At 41.2% G+C, this 12,270-nt stretch overlaps 1 protein-coding gene across 1 annotated transcript in view; it reads right to left on the reverse strand.

Moving 5' to 3' along the window:
- The window catches only part of TUT7 (terminal uridylyl transferase 7), a 242,055-nt gene that overhangs the window by 194,314 nt on the left and 35,471 nt on the right, over positions 1-12,270 (reverse strand). The window contains 2 exon segments of the mRNA XM_030193686.1: positions 3,535-3,651; positions 7,985-8,163. Of these exon segments, the coding sequence (XP_030049546.1) occupies positions 3,535-3,651; positions 7,985-8,163 (296 nt within the window).

Here is a 12,270-nt window from a genome sequence, read left to right on the forward strand (position 1 = left end):
GAAAGTCAATCTGAAGAATAGGATGATCCTCCACACACCGCCAAGGACACTAAGGTCCTCCCAAGGACTTTCACTAACTACACCCTCTCCAAAAGACATTACACGATGCGATACCCGCAAGCGAGCCTTCTCCGGAATAGCCCCCACACTCGAATGCATTGCCTGAAAGGCTCCGCTAAACCCAAGACTAGCTCTACTTCAGGAAGCAGATGAAAGCTTGGCTCTTCAACCAAGCCTTTAATTGAAGAAGTAACTAACTAGTTAGTCTCACTCACACACAAGGTTTGACTCGGGCTGCATACTGCAGCGGGACATGTTTATCCACTCCTAGCCTAACTGAGATAATATTTAACCATCTCTCTGACCTCTTGTACAACTTTCTTCAAAACAGTCACCTTACTTTCAAATTCTTTCTACTTTCTTACTCATCTATATGTTACAACTTTGCCTTACCCTTCACTACCAATTATAATGTTCTACTAAGTATTGTGTTGTCATTGCAAGTAGTATACCATTGAAATATAATTTTGCTCTAATTGTTAGATATTAGTTACGCATTTGAGTCATAAATATTGCTTTATAATTAACAAATAGCCTCATGATCCCAGGGTACCTTATAATTAGGACACCAACTGTATCATCATTGGCTCCACCAGCAGCCAAAAAAACTGCAGAAAAAAACTCTCATACTATCTCAATTGAAAAAAACAGTCAAAATGAGAGAAAAGTCTGCAGTAAAAAAAAAGGCAGGTAGGGTTTAATTGTTTTTGACTGTTTTTTTCAATTGAGATAATATGAGAGTTTTTTTCTGCAGTTTTTTTGGCTGGTGGTGAAGCCAATAATGATAGCCATTACAATTGGTGTCCTAATTATATGGTACCCTGGGCTTATGAGGCTATTTGTTAACAATAAAGCAGTATTAAACATCAATCGCTGGGACGCTACTAGAACTTTCTTAAGCTAATACGCACTAGGCAACACCCGCATCAGGCTCCGTCGGATGACATCACCAACATGTGAGGCTACAACTGGCCTGCTTGTCCTCAGAAAAAATTGGAATCCCGGGCATTTTCATAGTTGCATCCAACTCCTCCCTCTCCTATATTTAACTGTACACTTCAACTAAGCTGGAAATCACTTGTTTCTAAATATTTCTGAATCTCCATATTATCTTCCCACAGCTTCCCCTGCATATCCCTAATTCTCAGGATAGTGGTCGTCATCTTATTGGACTTCAAATTTTTGGATAGCACCTTACTAGCTCTGTTATCTTGTTCATAAAATCTTTGTTTCACTAGATCCAACTGATAGGCAATGCATGCTGTATCTAGATCTGGCAAAGCCTTCCTTGCAACTTCCTATATATTTCCCTTGCTCCCACCTTCCTCCTCCTTTAAGGATTATCTCCAACCGTGCAAAATTTTTCAGAGCTCAGTTTCTACCTTTACCTTTTCTTTCTTTTGACAGGCTGAAATTGATAGCATTATCCCATAATATAGGTCTTCATGTTGTCCCACATAAAAGATCAGTACATAACATATACTCTTCAAACTCCATGACTATTTTGTTGTACACCTCCTGCTTCTCCAAAATATTGTCATTCATGCTCCAGAAGAACCGACACCTCCTTTTCTACCAGCTCTATTTCTACCCATACAACAGTGCAGGGGGTCTTAACCTAGTCTCTCGCTCTCTAATACTGCTATCTATTCCCCTCACATTGTGGGCTGCCTTTTGAGAAGAAACAACATGCTTCTTAGCCCCCCTGCTACAATTCAGCTCTCTTATAAATTTGAGTGGTGCGGTACAGGAAGTTTGGACTGGTCTTGCAGTTTCAAGTCCCACAAGATTGAAGCCACGAGACTCCCATAACTTCCTACACCACACAGCTCAAGCTTATATAGAGAGCTGAATTTCAGTGCAGAAGCAAGAAACATATCGTTTGCAGAAACACTAAAATGTCGGGGGGGGGGGGGGGGGGGGGGGGGGGGGGCATGAAATGCCAGGTGCCACTGTGCAATTTCTAGGCACCACGGTGACTGGGATTTGTCAAGCCCTGCCATTAGCATAATGCACATACATTTTAAGTACTGTAAGTTACACAGTAATGAGATGCAAAACATTCAAGTGCATGTAAAACAGCTCATTAATATGTAAATCACATCACTGCTGGAAAAATACCAGCAGCAAAAAGCTGGCAACATTATTCTATCCAGGGAGCATCGGGCTGAAAAGCTGCGGCCCAATGCTCCAGGCACTTTCAAAGTGACGGTGAGCCCCCTCACCCAATACCCCCCCCATCACATATCCTCTCTCCTAAAGACCCCCTCCATTCAACCTACCCCACTTGGAAGGCCCCTCCGATTAGCAAATCCAACCCCCTCAAGCCTACCTTGAAAAGTCCCTGGTGTCTAGTAGGGTCATGGCAGGAGCAATCCCCAGTCAATCCTGCCCTTGCCAGTGCCAGGTTCAAAATGACACTGGCAAACCTTAGCTGTAGTTTTGCAGTACTACCGATAAGATTGCCCCCGTCTCAATGGCACTAGATCCCAGGAATTTTTCAAAGTACGCTAGGGGTGTGTGTGTGTGTGGTGTGTGTGTGTGTGTGTGGCTCCAATCGCAAAATAACTGCCACTAGAACTTGCAGCAGCCATTTTCACAAAGGGAAACGGCATGGGAAGGAAAGTGTGGGGATCGCCCTTACCCCAGCTCACCACTGGACCACCAGAGCTGTACTGTAGGCCCAGAGGGAGGGGGGATGCTTCATTGGTTGGTGAGAAGGGTAAGGAGGGAGGTTGGATGTGAGGGAGTTCCTGTTTCAGGGTAGTGGGGTGGCAGCAGCAGAACACCATGGGGGAGGGATGGAAAGAGAAAAATATGTGAATATGAACCCTCGGTTTATATTAGCGTTAACATCTTTCCCCCTTTTTAAATGTTACCCTGGTTTATATTCGAATTGGTTTACATCTGAGTTTATATGGCATTTGCATTTTTACATGGTAACATTTATTTCTCAAGTAAGGGCAGCAGGAAGGAAAAAAAGATTTACAGAAATGAGGATACTTTTCAATACAAAAAACATTATAACCAATTGATATATTTTTAGATTATTTTGTAACTTAAAATAAAATAATTACATTGATCATCAACACGCACAAAATACAATAAACCACCTTGGACTGAAATCAGGTTTAACAAAGTCAATTTACAAATAGTGCATTAAATAAATATCCAGAACAATCAGAGAAAGGAACAACGAAGCAACCTGTTCTGCTCTGCATTCATGGGGAAAAGCCTATCAAAGTTTCCTCAATAGGAAAAGGAAACGAAGAGAAAGGAAGACAATGGTATCATAAACTCTTGAAAGGAAGGACTGTCACCATTTGATCTTCCTTTGTCTTTGTTAATTGGCGATTTCTGTGTGGTCATCTTCTGCATGACATGACACAAAACTACTGCAAGCTGAAAGTAGTATAAAAACAGAAAACATATGTTTTCATTACTATTTTATTTTAACAACTGCAGTTCACACACCTTTAAGATCTTTTTGTGCCTCTTCATCTTGATATGCTTGTGAGCAGATGCCACGGACTCAACCAAAATGTCACACAGCTTGCAAGTGTACATAGCTGTAGGGAAGTTCCGAGGTCGCTAAAATTTGGAAAAACATATATGAATAACGTGCAGAAACGTATCTCAAAGATGCCCCTTTTAGAAAACAGATGACTAAAGCATTGAGCATCCAGAACTAACTAGTATACACCATGACAAACTCTTCTAGTTCTAAAACAATGCAACTAGCTGCAGTTAGGAGCATTAGCATTTGGTGCAGTAGGAATACTCCAGGTTGCAGTAGGAGTATCAAGGGTGTTTGTTTGGGCCATCTGACGTTATTTCCCCCCAAAGTTTAAGCCAAATTAGAAGTACTATAGTTGTTGTGTTAGTTGCACCTAGGTGAAAAAAATAAACACTCTGTAGAATCTACTGGTAAATGAATTTGCAGTTTTATTGGGTAAAATGTTAAAAGATCGATCTACTATGATTACAAAAGGAGAAATTTACCTTTACCTGATAATTTCCTTTTCTAAAGTCCCACTAGACTAATCCAGATGAATTGGTTATGTCCCCCTATCAGCAGGAGACGGCACAGACTTGAAGATTCCAATGACTTCATTGGTATAACAGGTGCACCAGTCAGGAATTTTCTCAAGGAACATATATACACATGGAACCCAATATCAATCAAGGAACCCTCTTAACACCCCAGAACATTAAAGAAAACTATGTATAAGAAACAGGAAAGAACAGCCCATAGCCACGGACTACACCATCATCTCAGATTGCATTCTGGAGTAGTCTGAAAGGACTCAAGGCAAGGAAGTTATCAGATAAGAGTAAATTCCTCCTTCCTTATAATTCTGCTAGACTAGTTTTGACTGACAGGATGTAGAAAAGCTTTATTCCATTTGGCAGACGGAAGATAAGGCACTCTGCAACACATCTCTCCCAAAGGTGTATCTCCTGGCCTGAACATCAAACTTGTAAATGCTTCACAAATGAATGCAGTAAAGACCAAGTAGCTGCTTTGCAGAAATCCTCAGGGATGACCGCTCAAGCTTCCACCCCAAGAAGTCACCTGAGCTCCAACTGAGTGAGCTCTGAAAGTCACTGGAACCTCTTTCTGATTGATGAGGTGGGCTGCTACAATGGCCTCCTTAATCATAAGTACATAAGTATTGCCATACTGGGACAGACCAAAGGTCCATCAAGCCCAGCATCCTGTTTCCAACAGTGGCCAATCCAGATCACAAATATCTGGCAAGATCCCCAAAAAGTACAAAACATTTTATACTGTTTATCCCAGAAATAGTGGATATTCCTCATATCCAATTTAATAATGGTCTACGGACTTTTCTTTTAGGAAGCCATCCAAACCTTTTTTTAAACCCCACTAAGCTAACCGCTGTTACCACATTCTCTGGCAATGAATTCCAGAGTTTAATTACACGTTGAGTGAAGAAACCTTTTCTCCAATTCGTTTTAAATGTACTACTTTGTAGCTTCATTGCATGCCCCCTAGTCCTAGTAATTTTGGAAAGCGTAAACAGATGCTTCACATCTATCCATTCAATTCCACTCATTATTTTATAGACCTCTATCATATCTCCTCTCAGTCGCCTTTGGTCTTTCCCAGTATGGCAATACCTATGTACTTATTGAGGACCCACAGAAGCAGCTGCATCCCTTTTCCTCAGGGACCCTTGAAGATATTAAGGCAGAGGAAGCTTTCCTATTGTGCTGTCTCCTTTCTTTTCTGTATTTTAATTGATGGCATTCCTTTCTTTCTTTGTATGAATTTTGTAAACCATTTTAATGTATTGTTTGCAAAAGGTGGCATATCAAGAGAAATAAACCAAAAATCAAGCCCAATCCTTAGAATGGGCATGAAAGTTTAGCCCCTGAGACTCAGACTTGATCATGTTTTCAAATACATTGTGGATAAGCCTTGTCTAGGTCTAACTATGTTTTTCAAATCTATGCTTCACAAGTGACCTCAAAAGGCTAATTTACTCAAGTGAGTTTTGGAGGCTGTATCTGTCAACTAATGCCGCAGCCACAGCCTTCTATGTGCCGTCACCACCACAGCTGTCACTGAGTGAGAATTAACAGGCGAGTTGGGTAATTGCTGTGTCCATCCCAGAAGAGCTCTGGCCATGTAACCACCACAGATGGAAGTCTGTATGCAAAGAGCTGAAGAGTTAAAAGGGATAGTAGTCATGTTGGTGACCACTGTCACCAGAGCACCACTTTAGGGAGCCAAAGAAACCTCCCACAGAAAGGGATAGAGTCTGCCCATGAGTTTAATGCCTTGAAGATCATCACATGGGTCCATAGACCATTATTAAATGGACTTGGGGAAAAATCCACTATTTCTGGGATAAGCAGTATAAAATGTTTTGTACACTTTTGGGATCTTGCCGGGTATCTGTGACCTGGATTGGCCACTGTTGGAAATGGCCACTGTTGGAAATGGCCACTGTTGGAAACAGGATGCTGGGCTCGATGGACCTTTGGTCTTTCCCAGTATGGCAATACTTATGTACTCCTCCATTAAAATCATTTGGGAGAGGGCCCGATGAAAGGTCATTGGGAGAGATCACGATGAAACAGGAAGGACCTGGAAGGTTTCCAAAGGTCTTCAAGAATGGGATCACCATCCATAGGTTCATTCCCGCAAGTGCAGAAATGCAGAGAGTCAAAGAGACCTTCTCAATTAAGGAAGTAAGCAATTCTCATATGAACAAGCTTCACTCAGAGACAGGTCCGATCCATTTAGAGAGGATCATCAAGCGGGAAATCAGTCTTCTGTGTTGCCTATACCCTATATACACTCCATAGAAGTCAGAGGCATTATTAGTCCCTGTTCATGAACAGAGTTCTCACTGAGCAGTATGGCTCACTTACAAACCTGGGCCCCTTGATAACCTGGGTCATGAAAGGGACCCCCCCCCCCCCCCCCCCCCCCCCAAAGGCCCTGAAACAAACTCTTTCAGAGTCCTTCCAAGGCAATCTGTTAGGGCTCTGCCAGTCCAGCAACAAAATGGCTGCCCTATCAAAATTGGCTACTTGGAAGGAGCCATAAGATCCTGCTGCTGCCCAAATTCCACAATGGCTCCTGCTCCATCTGCAGGACCATGGGTGCACCCACTGAATAAATTTGCTCTGCTCTATCACAAATCGAGCAGTAGAAGCCCACAGTGCTAATTACAAGCCTGCTCTCCCATGCCCTGCAGCATCTTCTTCCTTGCATGAACCCTACCTCAGCTGCCTAACAAAACTCCTGCTGATGGGAAAATAATTAAAAGTAACATGAGATTCTAGCACATGCATGCCCCAGTCAGTCCCCATTAACAAGCAGCATTCAATTCCCAGCAACTGCCTTTTTTTCCTTTTTTTTTTTTTAACTTGAAAAAGGCAGGCAAAGCCAACAGAAGTCTGCAAATGAGTAGAGCCCAGGGGAGAAAGCGGGGTGGGGAGAGGAATATATTATTCAACCCTAACAAATGAGGTCCCTTAGGGTCACCTCTGGTTGGCCTCACAGACAAAGCCCATGGGCTAGCGCTTGGGTCTCTAGAAGGAAAGGTACCCCAGAGGAAGGTCATGAACCAGTCCTTGGGAGTACTGTAGGCTGTGGAATGTACCCTGCATCCTAGGGAGAAAGGTCATTTCAAAAGAAAGCCTGCCGTACCAGTCAACCTGCACTATTTGCTAGAGACTGAGAAGTACTAGGAATACTCCAGGTTGCACTACCTACTAGTCATTTCTGTAGCACTACTAGATGTACGCAGCGCTGTACACATTATATGCAGGTACTTTCTCTGTCCATAGAGGGCTCATAATCTAAGTTTTCCTGGAGCAACTGAGAGTTAAGTGACTTGCTCAAGATCACAAGAAGCTGCAGTGGGAATTGAACCCAGGTTGCCAGGATCAAAGTCCGTTGCACTAACCATTAGGCTACTCCTACCACTACCTGTTATCTGACAATGTCATTGGAATCTTCAAGTTTCTGCTTCCATCTGCTGACAGAAGAACATAATCTGCCAGTTCGGACTAGACTAGGAGGATGATAAGGAATAAAGGGTTGAAAAGCATGCTAGATGACAACCCTTCTGTTCAGTGAGAACATCTTGTCATTAAATCTGTCCACAAATTCCAATATTACTTTTAGTTTTCCCAAAACCAGGTGTTTCAGATCTTGACATCACTTTTACCCTTTCCACCCTAAATGAGCCCTAGCTTACAATAATAATAAAAACACTATTATAGAGCATGTCACAGAGCCTCTGCCCCTCTGAAACAAAAAGTCTTCTACCAGGAGAAAGCAACAAGCCACTATGCACACTGAGGAGCAAATCAGTAACACTAGTCTGGGAGCTCAGATTCTGCAAGCACAGTACAACAAAGCCCACAGAACAGCACTTACCCTTTTGAGCCGGTAAATATAGTCCCGTCTCAGCCGATCTTCAGCCTGCTGCAAACCAAGCAACTCCTTCTTGGACAAGGCAGATTCATCTATGACAGGGCTATCCACATCTACCTCTGGTTGCCGCTCGTCCCGCCGCATCTTCCGGGGCTTCTTTGGTTTCTTCTGATTCATGGTATCTAAAAAAACAAACAATGTTTGCCCTAAGACAAAGTCTGTACTAAGAAGCACAAGAGCTCTACAAGAAACTGGTGACAGCACCAAAAAGGTATTATTCATTCATGGCTAGTGTATATAGATTTCAACAGAACTTTTCAAAAGTTTATCATTACACTAGTAAGTAGCCAATTTTATAATTATTGTATGTAGTGTATTAATATTTATTTATAACATTTATATACCAGTTTTAGGGAAAAGAAATCTAAAGTGGTTTTCAAATACAAGCAAAATCAATTACTAGAAAACGAATATTTACTGCTTTACTTCTCAGACAGTACAAAATGCTTGGAGCCTGCTGAAGATGGGTAGGATGGGGCTGGGTACATCTTGTGAAAAAGCTGCTAAAAGTGACAGTGTGCAAGACATTTTTTCCCTAAATAAATCAGCAAAAATCTCAGCATTTGCCAAATTCAGCAGGACACAAAGGAAATGCAATTAAAGAACTGCACCACAGTGGCAGATATCACATCAATTTTTTATCCACCATTTGTCCTTTTCTCTACACTTAACTGCCCACCAGCTTTCTCTTCCATTGATGCCTCACCTTGTTGGACTCTACTTCCCTTATCATCCTCCTTTTTTTTACCTTTTTACCACAGCACCTGGCTTAGAAACAAGATTAATGTCTGGCTTTTCTGGAGTGCTTAATTATTTTCTGTATTTGATGGTCTGCTTTATTGTTTTTATATTATTTGTCTTGTGTGCTATTTCTGTACCGTGCTCTGCCTGCACTAGTATTGACTGTGTTTCCTATCTATATAAATACATTTAAAGAACTGGTAGTTCTTGAAGTTTGTGAGGTTGTCAAGACCTACTGTGCAGTGAAGGCAGCTAGCAAATTGTTAAAAATTATGAATGAAGGGAGGAAAAACATCTAACACTGGACCCTCCCTCCGCATGTGGAAGACATGGGGATTATATTTTAAGTACTGGCAGTTACTCGGTAACGAGATGCAAAACATTCAAATGCATGTAAAACAGCTCATTACTATGTAAATCACATTACTCCTGGGAAAAATACCAGCAGCAAAATGCTTGCAACATTATTCCATCCGAGGAGCATCAGGCTGAAAAGCTGCAGCCCAATACTCCAGGTACTTCTTAAGGTGGTCAGCCAAAGTGAAGGTGAGCCCCCTCCCTTGATACTCCCCTTATTTGGACCTTTGTACACTTTTATTATGTATGTTTTCATTGTACACCACCTAGAACTGTAAATAGTTGCAGTCTATAAATATTTTAAATAAAAAAATCTTGAAACAGGTGTCTAACAATGCTTAACCTCCTGTGCTTCAGCACTTCATCCTCTGAATGGATCTTAGCAAGCAGAACACAGAGGGAATCACAGTGCAGGAAGGACTATGAAAAGAAAGGAAGGCTAGCAGCTACTATTCCTAAGAGAAAAGGAAAGAGGTAGTTAATGTAGTTCAACATTAAAGTACTAACATTCAAAAAAAGAAATTATCTGGCTATAAGAGAGGCTTGAAAATACTTTTTTTTTTTTCCTGGCAAACACACTGTTTTATAGTACTGACTAAAGACTTTACAAGCATCCACCTGCTATATTCACTTTTTTCTTTCTTTGAATCTATAAAAAGAAAAAAAATGCAAGTAATGTTTATCCATTAAAAATTGCAGAAAGATGTTGTATTGAACTTTGTACCATGTAGACGTTGTGTCAGCTTCTGTTCAATTAGCGATTCATTGAAGCATACTTGTTGACCAGGAGTGTAAAGTTCAATTGCCAATTAAAGTATTCTTCTAACTTTATTTTTTTTCTTTCTTTCTTTCCTCTGGGATACGCAGTTAGCATATCTGGGTTTTAAAAAGAGTTAGACAAGTTCCTGGAGGAAAAGTCCATAGTTTACTATTGAGGTAGACATGGGGAAGCCACTGCTTACTCTGGGATTAACAGCATGGAATGTTGTTACTTTTGGGTTTCTGCCAGGTACTTGTGACCTGGATTGGCCACTGCTGAAACAGGATACTGGACTAAATGGACCACTGGTCTGACACAGTATGGCTCTCTTTACGTTCTTATAGTTTTGAAATGTCTTCAATCTGAATCAATCCCATCATTATAAATCTTCATTAACTGGAAATCTGCTGTGCCTACAGTCTTCAAAAATCTATGGGTCTAATATTCAAAATGATTTAAATGACCAGGAAAGGCTCCTGACCGTTTAAATCACCTGTCTGGGTCTAACTGGGCATTAGCTTTAATTGACAATTGAACTTTACACTCCTGGTCAACAAGTATGCTTCAATGAATCACTAATTGAACAGAAGCTGGCACAACTTCTACATGGTACAAAGTTCAATAAAGCATCATTCTGTAATTTTTAATGGATAAACATTACTTGCATTTTTTTTTCTTTTCACAGATTCAAAGAAAGAAAAAAGTGACTACAGCTGGTGAATGCTTGGAAACTCTTTAGTCAGTACTATAAAACAGTGCTTTTTGCCAGGAAAAAAAACAAGTATTTTGAAGCCTCTCTTATAGCCAGATAAGTTTTTTTTTCCATTCTTACTTATGGAGTCCCCCCCCCCCCCCAACTCTTCCTTGTAGAATTTTTCTAGCTCAAAAATATCCTTAGGGCCCTGTTTACTAATGCGCACTAATGCTAGAGTCACCCATATATTTCTATGGGTGTCTCTAGTGTTAGCGCAGCTACAGCGCAGCTTAGTAAACAGGGCACTTAGATTTCCCTGTTTTAGATCTCTTCAAAGATTTGCAGTTATGTTCAAGGTTGGGGACTGTTAAAGAAAAGAAAGATGAAGGTTTTGGAATGGTACTTCTTGGTTGATTCTGAGGTAGGCTTAGAATTACCCTCTTGCTAAAACATCCACCATTTTTAAGCTTCTTCACTGACTATAGGTTATTAGCTTCTAGGATATGTTGATAATTCAATCCAATTTTCCTTCCACTTACACAATATATCCTGCACTACTGGCTGCCACAAAACCCCAAAGCATAATATCCACCCCTATGCATAGCTGGCAAAGTGTTCTTTTCTTCAAACACTTCACTCTTTTTCTCCAAAATATAAAGTATTTTCTGTGGTTGTGATTAAAAAAAAAAAAAAAAAAGTCAAGTTTCATTCCAGCATTCCAAAGCACTGTCTTTCAAAACGTTTTAAGATGCAAGATTAAGTTTACATACTTTTGATGACTTTTATAATGGTATCATATATGAACATTACATGAATTTTTTAAGTCAAGGCAAGACCTGGAAGACGAAAAATAAATTTGATGGAACTGCTCAAAAACTGGTCAAATGCGGAAAACAGAACCTACAGGTCACTGCAAACGACCTACTGAAAAGTTAAGCTGACAGTAGACTGTCTACAGTACAGTGTTACTTGTATAATGAACTGCCTAGAAGTGCTGTTAAAAGGAAAGCTTTTTAAGTGATCCCGTCATAAAGACATCTAATTAAGTCTTAAAACTTTCTGAAAGAAAGTGCTTTTTATAGACAGCCATCTGTGGGTTCTGTTTGCAAATCTGACCAGTTTTTGAGCAGTTCTAATACATTAGTTACACATTTCAGGATGAGTGAGCCCTTGGACCTCGGTGGAACAGTACTGCCTGCTTGCTCAAGGGACAGACTGTAGCAAGCAGCAGGCAAGTCCCTTCAGAAGGGATTGCTTCAGTAGAGGCGTTGAAGGAAGCAGGAAGCTATACCCAGAACTGGAAACTGAAGCTGTGCTAGAACTGGAACCAGGAAAGGAAGCAGGAGCTGTGATAGAAGCGGAAGCTGAGGCCGTGCTGGAAGCTGGAACCAGGGCCGGCAGCTGAAGCCAAGCTATAAACTGGAACCAGAAGCAAAGCTGGAACCAGGATGATCTGTTACAAGGCAAAGAGGCAGAAAGCAGCAACTGCAGAAGGTGGCCCAGGGTGATGATGTCAGGTGGGCCCGAGCAGCGTCAACCTGAATCCAGCCTCCCCCAAATGAGCATGCACAGCTGTCAGCAGGCTGGAGGAGGGAGCTTGTTGCGACATGCCCGATTTTCCAAATCTTCAAGTTTGGACTCCAGTTCTAGCTTTATCTGTAAGGCTTGCTGTTGACC

This window comes from Microcaecilia unicolor, chromosome 2 (genome assembly GCF_901765095.1).
Source record: "Microcaecilia unicolor chromosome 2, aMicUni1.1, whole genome shotgun sequence".
NCBI lineage: Eukaryota > Metazoa > Chordata > Amphibia > Gymnophiona > Siphonopidae > Microcaecilia > Microcaecilia unicolor.